Source organism: Calliphora vicina, chromosome 1 (genome assembly GCF_958450345.1).
Source record: "Calliphora vicina chromosome 1, idCalVici1.1, whole genome shotgun sequence".
Taxonomy (NCBI): Eukaryota; Metazoa; Arthropoda; class Insecta; order Diptera; family Calliphoridae; genus Calliphora; species Calliphora vicina.
This window is the reverse complement of record NC_088780.1, coordinates 88,148,047-88,166,020: the sequence shown is the minus strand read 5'-3', so window position 1 is coordinate 88,166,020 and position 17,974 is coordinate 88,148,047. Positions and strand designations below refer to the sequence as shown.

Genomic DNA, 17,974 nt, shown 5'->3' with positions numbered 1-17,974 from the left:
TTGTTTTGCAATTGACCCCACTGTTCAACGACGACAACATTACAATCACGAAACAACAAAAGCTCAACAATAATAATAATAATGTATGTATGTGTGTGTATATGTAATTGTCTGTGTGTGAGTGATTTAAGACACCTACCACAAGTCTATAGACTGTAGACACGCGCTTTCATTTTATTATTCTATTTAAACCAATCTTTATATTCATCCACCTCAACATCCTTCTTAAAAAACGGTTGTATGTATATCGCACCAGAGACCAAATTGTGTCTCACTGGAGTTAAGACTCAAGAGTGTACGAAATTATTGCACTCAATAAAACTCGCGCCAACTGCAATAGAATTTGTTTCCTTTTAAACTCTACACATTGCCTAATTTAAATCGCCAATATTTCTTACATACAAAAAAGTATTTGAAAATAATTTTATGTTTTTTATGTGCAATAGAAAATTAAATTTTTACAAAATACATATTAGTATAAGTCATAGGGTAACATAGAGACGAGACGTAATTGTCAAAAACCTAAGTCTGTTGTCAAAAACCTATCTCTGGCAACAACAAAATACATGCTAGTCAATGTATTTTGTTGTTGTATCAGATATATGATTTGTTGTATTTTTGTTTGACAAATTGGAGTGTCTCGTCTCTATGTATAATTATCAATGGTATAAGTTTTAACCCATTTAATAAAATAATATTGTTTTACTTCGATTAAAAATAGAGAGAAAAAATATAGTTGTGCATGTTTACTGTAACCATTTCAATATTGTTACACGTTTTTTAACAATACTATAGTTACAGTAACTATTTACATGATTGTGGTAACCATAATATGGTTAATTTATGATTCACATGATTGTATCAACTATATATATGGTTACAGTAAACAAGTATATGTTTGTGAAAAAAAAAAAAAAATAAAAAAATTTAACAAAATTTAAAATATGTAATCTATACTTTATTCGAATACAATATATTCCAGGGACCGTAACGGTTATAAGTGATATCAAAAAAGTTATTTTATAACAGTTACTTTGTGACTTTAAAAATAATAATCCATCTAAAACAGTTATTTTTCAACGTGAAACTCTTGAAAAAATAAAACTCATTTTCCCATCATAAAACAAAACTCATTTGAGGAGATTTATTTTTCAGTCAGAAATTAAAATCATTTTATGTTAGTAGAAACCTAAAGCTTGCTGCTGGTCAGATCATTACAATTTGTAAAGAACGTTGCATTGCAATTGAATAAATCATCATTAAAATAAAAACAAGTGGAATTTTATTTTGTTATTGTTGGATACCTATTATTAAATTGTTGTTGTTTTTTTTTCTTAGATTCAATAAAGAAAGATACTAAAAAAAATATGAAAATAATCGAAATGAGTTTTATTTTCAACATTTGAGGAGTTTTATTTTATGAGGGTTAATTAAAACACTCTTCTTAAGAGTTTCAACCAAACTTTTATATTTTCGTTGAAAAATTACTGTTAACTGTGGAGTTGAGATCGTTATTTTAAATCACCATAGATTCTGAAAGATCACTTCAATACGAGTCTATTGGTATATGGTTATATTGGTTGACTCTAACAATGAGAACTTTCTGGATAACCGTTATTTACGGTTCCTGATATATTCATATATGAAATGAGAGGTATTTTAAAGACATATTCAATGATTTATAATACAAAATATTGATATGGGCCAACCATTTCGTTACTGATCGGTGCCGTTTCGTTCCCAATTTTCGTTGACGATTTATGAAACGAACTTTTTTTTCGGTGCTAATGTATGGAATTTCGTTTTCGGTATTTCAATTGTAATGCCTCTTTGCCAACTGACTATCAGTTGTTGGAACCGAACATATCTATGGATTCATTCAATTAGCAAGAAATTTGGTCATCGGAACGAATCTGAATAATGTAAATTTAAGAAGAAAACTTATAATGAAATTTCCGAAAATTCCCGACAAGTATAGCATATTTTTAAATGTTCAACTGTTAAATTATCATAACTTTAGTAGGTGAAGGAGTAGTAACCTAAGATTTCGGACTCGCAGGTTCTGTTCTATGGTCTACCAATATGTGCGATTTTTTTTTCTCATTTCGAAGCGCAAAAGAAATAGAAGCCACTTGAATTCAGTTTCAACGATTCTCCAAGTGTTTTTGATTTTTCAATTTCATAATTTTTGTCTAAATTTTAAATATTGGAGACAATTTCTATTGCCCACTGTGCAATATAATTAATTATCAACCCTAGTGTAAATGATATTACTGTTAACTGTTTTATTATATTTATTTTAAAGATTTCTAACACCTAGCAACAAGTGTTAGAAATTCGCAATAAAACAAATTTTGCTTTGAGTATTTAAATTCGTGTTAATTAAATTTTAAACGTGTACAGATTATCAAAATTAACCAGTTTTTACACCTGTTGATCAATATCTTTATAATATTCAAGCTATATGGCTCATTTTACATACCAGATATATTGGAAATTTGTGTCACATTTGTTCTCCTTAAGTTCTTTTGTTTACGCCCTAGCGAGCTTTGTCTTTCAACAGACATTTGTTGGTGGTGGGTATAAAAAAGATTACAAGCTTGGAGCAGATAATGCAATTATGCCTTAATAAAAGCTATTAAGTTTATCTGTTAATACTGAGAACAATCAATCCTCCCCATATTTTAACAAAAGCGCAATTATATCCGATTATAATTTCTACTTATGTGCAGTATGGCAACCCGCTAAACAGGATTAACAAGTGGAAATGGAAGTCACTGTGACATATTTATATAGATACAGATACATATGTAGGCCTTAACCGAAAAGCTTTTATGTGCAGAGATAAAAGCTTTGGGAGCTCTGCAAAGCACGAATATGCATAATGGCGCACGACAAAGCCAACTAATGACAGTTTTGTTCGGTAAGCATAGCAGTAAAGTTGTAGTTGACGGAAGAATAACAAAAAATAAAAAAATAAAAAATATAGAAACAAATATTAAACACAGCAAACCAGAACAAAACACAACCGAACCGAATTGCAATTAGAAACAAATAAAGTGAATTTAAATTCACAAAATAAAAAAAAACCTACAAAATCTCGTACGAAATAATAAAATTTAATAATAAAACTTAAAAGTATTTTTTAGGCGAATTAAAACGAAAGCAAAAAAACTATTTCTTCCTTTGTTCATATTTTGTGTCCTATTGCGTGTGTGTGTGTGTATGTGTGTGCGAGTATAATACGGTATATATAAGAAGTGTAAAAAGAAAAGAAGGAAAAACGAATTCTCTTTTAATTCTTTTCTTTTTTTTTTGGCAAGTGTCAAAATACAATTCCTGTCATTTACAGTTATTTTGCTGAACAAGATAACAAAATATAAATATGACCAGTGTTGCATACTTGTAGGAGAACAATAACATAAAGAACAAACTCATTAAATCGTGATTTCAGTTATTTTTACCACAATTTTTATTTGTTTTTATTATCAATAACAATAAAAAGCCCACAGCTATCGTAAAGTAATAAATATCATATAAATATTACATCAATTAAAATTTACTCAAACTGTCGATATATTAAAATCGTATCACTAAGAGAGGTAGCGTAAAAAAGAGAACAAAACGAAGAAAAAGTCTTTAAATATTAAGTAAAATAAATTGTAAAAGAACAAAAAACATATTAAGTGAAACTGTTGGAAAAAATAAATAGATTTTACAATAAAATAAATCGAAAACGTGTGCAATGATTTTGACAGCATGCGTTTACCCAATAGCGGGCCTGCTGTTTTTATGCACTTTCAGCATTAATGGGGTATGGTCGCAGGATGTTAAGATTGACACTGCAACTATAACAGTGCCACCGGCAGCATCATCATTGGAAGGTGGTGCCAGTACCCATACTCGTCCAGTGGCTGGAGGAAATGACGTCTTTACGAGTTCATTTCTAGTTCGTTTCCGCGGCAGTGTTGACAATGACTTTGCTCATAATGTGGCCAATAAATATGGCTTTGAAAATCTAGGAGCAGTAAGTATTTCAAAATATTTCTTATCTTTTTCTTTTTCAAACATTCTTTAAAAATAATCGAAACAACTGTTCAAGTATTACAAATATTAAACGAGAAAAAAAATCAATATTACAGCCTAAAGTTATGCGTTTATGTTTAGCACTCTGACAACAGTAACAAATAGTGCGACGAAGTGGGAAAAATCAATGAAAATTTGTTATTGTTGCTTGTGCAGCTCTGCTCGCTTGTTTACCTCGCCTGTCCAAAAAAAAGCCTACCACAAAATGAAATTATTTAAGGGAATTCTGTGTGTTTTGTATTCCTTTAAATTCGAATAGATAGAAACTGAATATAAATGTAGAAGGAAATAAATCAAGTGCTAACAAACAGCAGTGAAAGTTTTATTATGCCTCCAGTGCACAGTGGTATCAATCGAAAAAAACTTCAGAATCTTCTAAACTACTGATCGGATTGCAGAATTATGTATGAACGATTCGTGGAGGAGGGCATAGGCTTTAAGAAAATTAAATTTGTGACCATCCTATCAGAACGTAAAGTGGGATATAGGGTGTCAAAGTTGGCCACTTCTGAATGTTAGTATAATTTTATGCAATTAAAAAAAGGCTACTGAAAAATTTACTATTCTAACGCGTTTTTGAACGGCTCGGTAATACTTAAATGCTAGATAAATTCCAATTATTTCTTAAAAATTAAAAAACTAGATGTAACAATTCTTATTTTGAATGATAAACTTTGAACATTTTTTAGGAAAATTCAATATTTTCGACCATTGCCTGAAGTAGGAGACATAATCTATATCGATTTAAAGATTTATTATTAGCAATTTTTGAAGCCAATTGAAATATATTAAAATATTAGACAAATTTGAAAAAACTTTTAAGAAATATATTTTTGTCAAAATTTAGACATTTTTGAAACTCATTTCAAAATGTTGACGCGGATCGAGGTTTTTCCAAACAAATGTTTACGTGTTACTTCAGACTTTATTAGAAATAATAGGGTATTTTTAGGAATATATATTTCGGAAACCATTACCAACGATATTTTCGAAAAACGAAATAAAGTTAAAGTAAAAAACGAAAATTTCAAGTGAAATAAAATTACAAAATTGAAATCTGTTGATATTTGTACAAGTTATAAGCTGTAAAAAGTTTCCTAATCAGATATGGTCGACTTTGACACACCTGGTTCTAACAGGGTGGTCACAAACTTAATTTTCTTAAAACCTATGCCCTCCTCTACTATTCGTTCATACATCATTTTGCAATCGGACCAATAGTTTAAAAGATTCAGATTTATTACAACTTCTTCAACGTCAGCCTAACCACAAAAGCCCTAAAAGCCCTTAAGGTCATGAATTTCGTACCATGAAACAAACATCAAATACTATATGGGCAACTCCACGAAAATCGCTACCACGACTGAAAAAACAAAAACCCTTGAAACTTTTTTTTAAAATGATTTGAATATAAGAAAATAATAAAATGTTACTATGTGAAAGTATTTAGATCATATTACAACATTTTAAAGACAAAAATAATAGTTTAAACTGGTTATATTTATTTTTTTAATGTTTTAGTTATGTTTTAGACTAAAATTGCGGCCAAAACTAGGCTCCCAATTAGCTTGTAGTATGAAATGAATTTGACTCTGATTGTTTTTTTTGCTATTGTCAAATTGTTTATTGAAACCGAATGTATATTTTCTATTAATTTTTTTAGTTTTTGTATACATATATTTACAGAATATATATTGTTTTATTATAAGAGAAAAATCTGTCACGTACGATATGTCACGTACGATATTAAATTTTATTTATTATAAAATCATCCAAAGATTGTTTTTATTTAAATATGACGGATTGTAAAGGAAAAATATTTCGTTTAGTGTAAGAAATTAAAAGAAAACATAACCCCTCTCACCATTCGAATATTTTTGCATATTTCGACATGTACCTCAAAATGAGTTCCGTTTTATGTCACGTACAATATTTTTGACAACAATGTTTCGAAAGAACTTTTTATTATTTTAAAATATAGTACCTTCTGAAGGGAACATAAAGACCAAATTATTTTTCAGATACTCTTATTTTTGCAAAATCTATTCCACTCTATAGGCGTACAAATGTCACGTTCGATGATATGGAATTGCCCATATGTAATTTAAAATGATGTTTTATTATTATAAAATAAAAGTTCAAAACAAAAACTTTTTTTTTTTTAAATAATGAAACAACATTTTAAATTATATTTCAAATATTTGAAATAATAGTCAACTTTACGGACTTAAAATCGACTTTAAGACTTTTGTAGTTAGGCTGTTTGTATTTTTTTTGAATTTTTTTAAATTTCTTGTTTTATTTACATCCATTGAAATATAAGTTGGAACAAATTTAATTGAATTGAATATAAGAGTTGGAAAAAGTTCTGAAAGTTTTTTTAAAATGTTTCTTATGGTACGAAAAAAACAAAAGTTCTATTTTAAAATAAAGTCGAATTTAACAAAAATTAACTTTAACATTTATTTTATAGTTAGGCTGATTGACTTCACTGTGCAATCTATAAAGTATGCTATAGTTTCTTTGTTTATTTGGAATTTATAGACAAGTAACTTAAAATCTCTTAAATTATATTGACTTTTTCCCGCCCCTTTTTTAATACTTTTCATGTACACAATAAAATATGTATTGATAAAACGTTCATAGCTCATTTCCAAATATTTATTAGAACATTGAACAATCAACCCCTTTATGTGTTAAGTTTCAATATGTCTTTAGAATATTTTTAGAGCAATGAAATAGAAAATTCAATATGTATGTAAATGGAGCCAAAGTATTTTATATTATTTATGCGATTTTTTTCTTAATATGAATTTTTTTATATTTAGCATATCTTTAAGGAGTATTTTACATAAGAATATAAAGATATATTTCTGGGCATTTTTTTACATTAAACATGGAAATAATAAATTTTCGATATTTGATGCCAGTTTTTCAAATATTTCTGTCATTTTAACGACTGTTATTTTAGATTTTTATTGTTTTAATAATATGCTTTAATATTGTATTATGCAAGCATATGTTAGAGTTTTACGCATATAATTTCTATAGAAATTTGAGTATTTGGAAAGTATATTCATAAAAAAATTAAAATTTAAACAAATGTTTTAAACATTTTTTATGATTAAGGCCTGTAGTGCTTTGAAAAGGAAATTTATGTATGTATTTCCATTTTCAGAATAATACACTATCAAATTACAATATGTTTCATAAACGCCTTTGATATAGTTTTTAAATCATAATTTATCGCCTCACAATTTACTAAACATCGCCCAAAACCCATTGTAACAAGAGTGTAATAAAATGAATTTAATCTATCTCAACGATTTATATTTCATGCATAAAATTTTATATTTTATTCTTAAGAAGGAAGATATTTTATTCTTCATTCGTTCCCTTCACTTACATCAAATTAATATTCTCTTGACCAGTGTTTTCACAAAAATTGCTAACTAGATGATGGTGATAAAATGTAACTAATTATACGTCATATGGGCAATTCCATATCATAGTACGTGACATTTGTACGCATATAGAGTGCAATAGATTTTGCAAAAATAAAAGTATCTGAAAAATAATTTGATCTTTATGTTCCATTCAGAGGGTACTATATTATAAAATAATAAAATGTTCTTTCGAAACATTGTTGTCCAAAATATCGAGCGAAATAAGGGTATATCGTACGTGACATAAAACGGAAGTCATGTTGAGGTACATGTAGAAATATGAGAACATTTTCGAATCGTGAGCGGCGTTATGTTTTCTTTTAATTTCTTACACTAAACGAAATATTTTTCCTTTACAATCCGTCATATTTAAATAAAAATAATTTTTGGATGATTTTATAATAAATAAAATTTAATTTCGTACGTGACATACCGTACGTGACAGATTTTTCTCTTATAATAAAACAATATATATTCTGTAAATATACATATGTATACAAAAACTAAAAAAATTAATAGAAAATATACATTCGGTTTCAATAAACAATTTTATAATAGCAAATAAACAATCAGAGTCAAATTCATTTCATACTATATGCTAATTGGGAGCTTAGTTTAGCCTAAAACATGCCAATTAAATTAAAAAATTAAATATAGTCAGTTTAAACTATTATTTTTGCCAATAAAATGTAATAAGTTCTTAATACTTACACAGTAATATTTTAGTGTTTTCTCCTATTCAAATCATCTTGAAAAAAAGTTTCAAGGGTTTTTGGGTTTTCAGTCGTGGTAGTCAAAAATGATAAATAATTGGTCAATTCACAAGGTCATATTGTCATAATGTCCTAATATTTCAAAATGGTTTTTATTGTTTTTCAAGCAAAAAATATCCTAAAGTAAGAGACCTGCGCCGAATGCCTAAGATTTGGTTAAGCCGAGCTGCCGAGTCGTGATATATTTGGACATTATGACTGATAAGAGACGTTGTGAATTGACCAAATATGTAACTGTATTATAATAAATGTATAAAAATATTCTTCTTAAGAAAATATGCTTTGTAAATGGTGTTGTTCAGCCCGATTGAACTTACGAAAGGGTTAACTGTATATCGCCGTCGTTCTGTCGACGATTGGGCTCTACAGCATGTGGAAGCTGAACCGATGTTTTATCGCAAAATTGTGTTCTGCGATGGAGTTCATTTTTTGGTTTAACGTGTTTGTTAATAAACAAAATTGCTGCATATGGAGTGAGAATAATTCACAACACACCCTATAGACATTAAATCCAGAAAAATACACCATTTGGAAAGGTTTACACGCTGCATCATCAGACCTTATATTTTCAAAAATAAAGCCGAAGCTCTCGTTACGATCAATGGATATCGTTACCGCACCATGATCAATGATTTTTTGTTCGAAAATATGGATAACCGGAACAATGTTATCCATGTTTTCATTCTTGGTATTGATAAATAGTCCTGTCAATTGGCCGCAAGGTCGTGCGATTTGAAAACTCTCGATTATTTCCTGTGGGGCTACGTGAAGTCATTGCACATAGGTCTGGCGAACCATATTTTTTGGCCAAAACTCAAACTTCCTTCTCCTTGTATGAATTTATGTATATAAGTGAATATTTTAGTTTTGGCCAAAAACAGTGGGTCGCCAGACCTATGTGCATTGGTTTATGCTGATAAACCAGCAACAATTGATGCTTTAAAGGTCAATAATGTTTGTGTTATTCGTGACATACGGCCAGAAATGCTCGCAAATGTGGCCCATAATTAGACGTCTGGAATGAGCTAACAGCCATATGTCCAAAATCATTTTCAAATATTAATGCCATGTATTGATCTTTTGAATAAAGATTTTATTCGATTAAAATTTACTTTTTTGTGTTATTTTTTTACACCCTTCAGTTTGCTAACAGTAACCATTATCTTATGACATCCTTAGAATACCATTTTCAATATTTGAATTTCGAAATATCCTTCTTCAAAGGACCCTAATCGTACTAATTATCCTTTTTCAGATTAAATTGTTTTTTTTGAGTAATTTATTAGAATAAACAAACCATAGGGTAACATAGAGACGAGACGGAATTGTCAAAAACCTAAGTCGGTTGTCAAAAACCTATCTCTTGCAACAACAAAATACATGCTATACAATGTATTTTGTTGTTGTATCAGACATATGATTTGTTGTATTTTTGTTTGACAAATCGGAGTGTCTCGTCTATATGTATAATTCTCTATGAAACAAACTTTCAAAGATTTATAAAACAAAAATTAGACAATTTGTTATTCTGAATTTTATATATTTTTTAATCGGCATTGGCGTATATTTAAGTAAAATCTTAGGAAAATGGAAGATGGCATTATTGAGATAGGACGATTTCTTTAAGCTATATCCTGTTTTAAAGAGAAAATGATTTCTTTAAAATACTTTAACATCTACGATTCATTAGATTTAATATGAGATAAAAAGTTATAAAACCTTACTAACACTGCATAGGTTAAGAATAGTTTTACTTTAGGTATTTTTCACGCATCTATTGTATTAAAAAAATATGAACTTTGAAAATGGAAAAAAGTCTCAAAAAATATTTTTTTTACCGAAATTTTTCGTTTTGTCCCAAATACTATTTTAATTTATAAATTTAATATTTAGTCTTTTTATTTATATTTGTTCATTCATTCCTTTCACTTAGTTACAAAACTAATGTTGCTGTTTCTTCCATCAAATTATAAATCCATTCTTTTACTCCATAATGTATTTAATACATATTCTGATTTTACCTTTTCTTATCACAATCCGGCAGGAAGAAAATATTTATTTATTTATAATTTTGTGTGAGTTTTATTAAACAACAATGGGTGGTGTTCGTGTAATGTGAGCACAATGAAAATCATATTCAAGGGTATAAAATAAATAATAGTACGAAAAAAATAAAAAAAACAAGTAAGAGAGCTATATTCGGCTGTGCCGAATCTTATACACCCTTCATCAAATTATACTTTAAAAAATTTTTTTAGGAATTGTTTTTCAAAATTATTTTTAGAAATTTTTTTTTTAAAGTTGTTTTAAAATGTTGTTTTAATTATTAAATATTTTTTTTGAAAAAAAAAATTCGGTTTAAAAAATGTAGAAATTACAAACGGAATGACAAACTGATATATACTCTTGCCACTCATGGTGAACTTCCTTACTTATAATATCTAGCCCTTAGCGCCAAATTATCGTAAACGACAAAACACAAATTTTACAGGAGAAGGTTTTTTTTTTGATTATTTTGAAATTTATACATAGAATTAAAAATGTTATGATGCGATATAATAAAATTTCGTACAAGCTATTTGTCTATTTTTCAAAAATATTTATAACTTTTGACAATTAAAAATACTTTATTGAAAAATATGCCATAAAATGTTTTTTTATTGAATTTTTGCATAGATACACATTTTTGGAATTGAAATTGAATTTTTATTTATAAACAGTTTTAAATGAAATTTCACAGTTATGTAGATTTTTCTATTTAAAATGGAAAAATCAAAACGAATTTTGAAATTTATTATCAGCAATACCGCAATTCCCAAAAAGTGTTGAAAAATTCCAAAAATGGGAATTTTTAGTTTTTTTTTGGCTATAATATCCATATCAGGATCGGGGTTATCGGAACCCTTTACAAAATAATTAGAAACATATTGGGCCACTAAAAATCGGTTGCTATATTTTGATATCGAATATGCGATTTGAGAATTTTTGCCCTAAATTTTAATTTTACATAAGAAATATGTGTTTTTTGAATTGTTAACAACAATTTTTAAATTTTTTCCATTTAAAATATTTTACGAAAACCTAGCTTTCAGAAAGTATAAATTATTTATACATCCTCTTAGAAATTTTTTGCGATAACTTAAAAAGAAAAAATGTTCTTTATTCCCAAAAATTAGCGAAAAATAGCCTTTTTAAATTCAAATGCATATAACTATGGACTTAGTCATTATTTTTAAACAATTCTTTTTCTATTTGACACATACATATGTTGTTAGTTCAATAAAGGAAAACTGGAGAAAATCGAGAAATATTTGGATACGCTGTTATAAAAAAACTGGAGTAGGTTGGGTAAAAATGTTGAAAATTAAATTTTCAAATGCGAATATCTCCTAAGCTAAAGAGATAATTGGATATTCTGAGAACGCTAAAACATCAGTTGGTCTATAAAATTTTAATTTTTGCAATAAAAGAAATTTTTTGAAAATGTCGCTTACGATAATTTGGCGCTAAGGGCTCGATATAATTCTCTACACTGAGTATATGAGCAAATTATGGACCGATCACAAACAAATTTAGTAGCATGATGTCTGTGCATATAAAACTTATTTGAGTTAAATTATATCACGATAATAATACTTGTAAAATATTTGAGAATGTTAAAGTGATTTCCGGAAGTGGGCTTAATATGGAAGCTAAGACTTCCAAATATATAAAATTTATTTGGAGTGAAATTTATGTAGATCCTATATAAATTAAGCTTTTATGAACAATAAAGTCCTATTTCAAGAGGAAATTTGCACTGATTTCAACCAATCTTGTCCTTGGACCGAACAAATAGCACATACCAAATTGAAATACGTTAAAAATTGCAACCAGCCAGCCACACGGACGGACATCGTTAAATCGAATCAGAAAGTGATTCTATACTTTAAAGTGACTAATATTTTAGGGCATTACAAAAGTCAGCGCAAACTATAGTGGTGTAGGGTATAATGAAAACAAATTCAAACCAGGCGAATGATATAAAAACGCTTTCACTTGTTTTATCACTTCATGCTCTCACGCACTCGTACATCTATTGTTTAGTTGTTGTTGTTGTTGTAGCCGTTGCTGTAGCCGTTGCTGTTTCCTTTTATTGTTATTATTTTTGGGATTTTGTTAAATCATCAACAGGTGTTGTGTTGTTGTGTTATTTCTATTCATTAGAAGTGCAAAAAAAAAGCTGAAAAAATAAAAGTAATATCGATTTTCTCATCTGACTTTGTATTTAGGATTTAAAAATAGTTTATATTTTGTGTTACATTTGCAAACAAACACTCGACACTCTGTTTTAATTGCTGAAATTTGCTGTAGATACACAAGAAAACTGGCTGGTATAATGAATGGATGGACACGAAAACAATTCGTTATTTTACTTACTTGTTGACTGACTGAATGAATGAATAACTTGAGACTGGCGGCAAATGCTGACGAAATATTTTTACGACATTTTTTTTTGTTGTAATTTGAAGATGATGATGATGTTATGTGAATTACTTTGTTGAATATTAGCACTCAGCTGGTAAGTGGATGATAACCCTTTATATGTCACAACTACGTAAATAAACTTCTTAGAATTGAGGCCATAATATTTGATTGAAACAATCAGGACAAGCTAAACAAGTTGCTTAATTAAAATCAAAAGCTGGGTTTACCAAAACAGATTTTAAATTATGTAAAATTGTCTTTGTTTTATAAAATTTATAAACAAAGTAATGTGATTTAAACTCGTACACAGCTAGACTACTACTGCTGCCGCTGCAGCAATAGTAGGTAATGCAACAACCCTGTTGCATTACCTTCGCAGTCATTTATTATGAGATAAAAATTTGGGTTGGATACTACTTTACAGCACGATCAACATTTTGATGATTTTAAAAGGCAAGTCGCATGATGACAACTCAAAGATTATGGCGTTAAACAAGTATTAATCTCAAGATATAACAATTTATATGTAGGTATATCCATCGTTTTCACAGAAGAATATGGACCAAATTTGGTCCGAGAACGGTAAAAGGCTTATATATGGAATATTTAAAACATACTAGGGTATATAATACTGCATTCCGTTCTAGGCTTTTGGATTTTACCGTACGACACTCAATATTAGACACGAACCGGATGATATACGTCTGAAACAATAAATTAAATGGAGAAAAACTGCGTTTTCAGTTTTTCATTTCGTGATCCTGTTTCCTCTTAAAAGAACTTCAAATTTTCAGAGGAGTACATTTTTAAAAAATGTTTTAAAATACTTCTGATCATCCTAATATGTCAAATTTGGTGATCCTGTAAGGATCAAAAGATGTCAAAAATGTCCTTTCAAATTTTTATCCTTGAATATCTTTTTAGATTTCCAATAATTTTTTTTAAAAAAATAGTGAGTTAAAGATCCAAATATTGAATACCACATGCCAAAATTTCATCCTTCTATCTTAACTACTTAAGTGTTAAAAAATATTTTTAATTTGAATTATTTGATTTTTTATATTTTATTTTAATATTTCATTCGAAAAAAATATAACAAAATCCGTTGTGAAAAGCAACGAAGAAGACTTTTTAATAATCAAGTAAAATGGTATAGTCGGGCAAGCCCGACCTTATGATACCCTTCACCGGGTATATGATTATAAAGAGTTTTCTTTTGGTATGAAACTTATTTGTATTGAATCTTATTTGAATACACACATTTTCGGTAGTGGGCCTTATATGGGAGCTATGACTAATTATGGACCAATCGTTACAAAATTTGGTGGGATGAATTGCGAATATATGAAACATATTTGTGTTAAATTTTGTTTGGATACTGACATATTTCAGAGATTTATGTATATTAATGACATTTTCGAGAATGTTGCTTATATGGGAATATTGTTGACCGATTGTCACGAAATTTGGTCGTGAGAGTTCGGCTTACATAAAACTTAATTGTGCTGAATTTGGTTTGAATATGTTTATAATTAAGATATTTATGAGAACTTAACTATTTTCAAATAGGCCAATTGTATGGGGGCTAGGATAAATAATGGGCTGATTCTAACCAAATTCAATAGCCTTTGTCCTTGGGGCAATATAAAGGTTTGTACCTTTAATCTGTGTATATAATGCTTTATAATCGGTTCAGTAGTTTTGGAGTTATAATAACAAATTGAAGCAAAAAATATATTTTTTACGTGAAAATAGCAAATTTTTTTGTTTTAAAAAACTCATGAAAAATCGAAAACGGCAGAAATGGTTCAGGTTTATTACTTCATCACAAACCCAAATATAATAGCAACTAAATGAGATATCGATCGTAAAAATCGATTTATTATTTTCAAATTTATTAAAATTAAGCGAATTCGCTCATTTTCACAAAATTTTACTTTTTTGTTTGATATATGGGGCATTTCACGTCAAGTGAACCAACTTTTGAAATCGATGTCTTCCGATCGCGATGAAATTTGGCATCAGGCGACTCATATCATCTCGCTGATAAAACTGAGTTATTAGAGATTTAGTATCGCACTCCAAAGTTTTTCCCTTCTTTTTGTTTGGGAGTGTGAGAATCCCATGCTCAGCAACCAATTGTTTACCAATTCTTGCTTTTCGTTGAGACGTTCCAAACTCAGTCATTGTTTTTGGAGCAAGCGTGAGAAGTTGAATTCTTTCAGCTTCACTCTGTGACGTTTTGTATTTCACTTTTATTTGTTCAAGAACTTCTAAGGATGCATATGGTATTGGTTTCGACACTCATTAGTTGAATTTGAAAAGTTAGAATAACCATCATCATCAACAGTTCTGTCTTCATTCTCGGAATTACTTTTGTCTTCATCTGGAATAACTTCAACGCAAGGCTCATTACTATTCAAATTCGGTAATTCGTTCAACTTTCTGAGCTCTTTCCTGCATGATCCACAAATTTTCAATCGTTTTGACAGCATAGGGAATTTTTTTAATAAGCCGTCGGAAATATTTCGCATACCTGATGATCTGTGCTTCATTTTGTTAAAGGGATTAAAACAAAAAGACGAATAAATTTCATTTTCAACCTTAGCCTTTTTAGAAGTCGTAGACATTTTGAATTTTGTAAGTATTTATGTAAATAACACACGTCTTAACTTTAACGCTGTTTCTAAAAAACTGATTTCCGTATGTCTTCAGAATGACAATAAATAGTTTTTTAAGATCATATAGGTAGTACGTTTTAATGAATGAGTCTAAAATCTTTTATTAGGGTCAAGAAGGGCTTACATACTAAAGTACCTAGTTTAACCAAATGTTACAAATAATAATAAAAATAAACCACCATATAAATAACCTACCTGTCAACTTCTACCTCTCCACCCACTTCTTAAAGTCAAATGTCATAAAATAATAAATAAACTGGTACTTCGGAGAAGGGCCATAAAATATTTCCACTTGATTCCAAAAATTTGTTTCTGGGGCACCTGATATTTTAACAATGAAAATCACGTGCGCTGAAAACTACCTCTAGGATTGACTAAAAAAGCCGCAAGATACAAAACTCAGACAAATTTTGGGGGTTTTTATTTTTAAGGTTTTAGAAACACTTACACACAAATATGAAAAAAATCAATTTAAAAACATTTGTCTTGAGTTACAAAACATTTATTTTGATAGATATCCCACTCGCATCCCACTAAGCGACCAAAAAGGTTTTAAAGGAAAAGACCTAAGCTTTCTTTTGAGAAAAAAAAATTAATAAAAAAAGAGTCCATTTTGGAAAAAAAAGTCAAAAAGGTTTTTGATTTTTCAAAAAAAAGTAAAAAATTGTATGTCTTGAGTTACAAAACATTTTTTTTATAGATATCCCACTCGCATCCCACTAAGCGACAAAAAGGATGTTAAAGGAAAACACATAAGCTTTCTTCTGAGCAAAAAAAAAATTAAAAAATGGGTCCATTTTTTTAAAAAAAGTCAACAAAGTTTTTGATTTTGCAAAAAAATTCAAAAATTTTAAATCTTGAGTTAAAAATATTTTTTTTGATAGATATCCCACTCGCATCCCACTAAGCGACCATATAGGTCGCTTAGGAAAAGACCTAAGCTTTCTTAAAAAAATAAAAAGGGCCCATTTTGAAAAAAAAGTCAAAAATATTTTTGATTTATAAAAAAAAAATCAAAAATATTTTATTAAATTTTTTTAATTTTTTTTTCGGAAGACTGCATAAATAGCTATCTAAACTACATATTTGGGACACATTTTGCTAAGAACAATAGGTAATAAGTTATATGGATAAAAAAAACACCTGTTTGGCCAAAATGTCAAATTTTGACATCCTATAACTCAGAGAGTTCTTGACCGATCTTGTTGAAAAATGGTGTCCGAATTACTATCCAATAGAACTAACATTGGTGCAAATTTCATCGCGATCGGAAGACATCGATTTCAAAAGTTGGTTCACTTGACGTGAAATGCCCCATATATAAAATTGAGTAGTTAATGTAATGTTGGAAACAAAAACACGATAGAGGAAACAAAAATCTCGCAATTCCCACAAGTCCAACAAAAATCACAATTATATACTTTTTTTGGAATTTGGACCATTGTTTTGCTTATTTGTTTGAAAATGTTTAAAGACCCACTGTTAAATTCTTAATAAAAATGTTGGTTTAATAACCATTATACCAATATTTAAATAACAAAACGTTAATAAACATTTAACATTGAAATTCTTAAAAAAAAAATATTACAATAATACGAGTACTTTACTTTTCATGTTTCCAAGTCATATTGCATGTGAATATGCCATTTCTAGAAATAGCCACAATTAACTTGGACATTTGGAAATATCCCAGCAAAAACTTTCATTACAGAGTAATGGATGAAAATGCTAATCTGCAGCAGGATTTAAACTGATGTACTTATTTAACACAAACGCTGATCTGATATTGAGTAAAAGTGTTATATTCGGATATGCCAAATCTTATATACCCACCACTAATATAATGCATTTATCTGGTTCTGTCGATTTGGTTAGTATAATTTATAATTTCAATTATTAGAAAATATCTGTGGTAAATTTCACCTTGTTAGATTCAGGCATTGAAATGTTACCGGGTACAAAATATGTATAGGGATTAGTTCGAACAAAGTTTTCACATATTTTGATCTAAAATCTTTTACCGGTTCAACCTAGTTTCTCACCATTTTAGGACATATACATATCGACCCCTCAATAAAACAATACTGATTCTATATGTGGTCAAAATTTGGTGAAATTCTACTTCTACAAAGCGGGTCAAAATATCAATTGAAATATTACTTTTATTCTAGATGTCTACTAACACAAACATTTTAAACTTAATTATTTCGAAATGGCAAAAAAAATATACACTATTGTTTTATTAAGGGGACGATATGTGTGTCAGCTATTAGTATTAACTATTTGTATGAAATAGTCTCTTCTCATGGTTACATCGTTGAGCCATTTTCAGTACCAAACATTTGTGACCAACGTGGTATTTGTGGAAAATTGCATCCCCTTAGGTCCTTCTTGAGGTCCTATCATTTAAATATCCAGAGTATAAATATGTATGTACTTTTGTGGGTCTACGGCCAATATTTCAATGTGTTAAAAACAGAATGAAAAAATCTAAATCTTTTGGGTAGTGGATATAAAAACC

General features: G+C 28.8%; 1 protein-coding gene across 1 annotated transcript in view; it reads left to right on the top strand.

Annotated features, from left to right (window-relative positions):
- Positions 1–3,017: 3,017 nt before the first annotated feature.
- The window catches only part of amon (amontillado), a 163,022-nt gene continuing 148,065 nt past the window's right edge, over positions 3,018–17,974 (top strand). Inside the window, exon 1 of the mRNA XM_065499194.1 lies at positions 3,018–4,027. Coding sequence (XP_065355266.1) covers positions 3,746–4,027 — 282 coding nt within the window. The 5' untranslated portion in view covers positions 3,018–3,745. The remainder of the gene's footprint in view (positions 4,028–17,974) is intronic.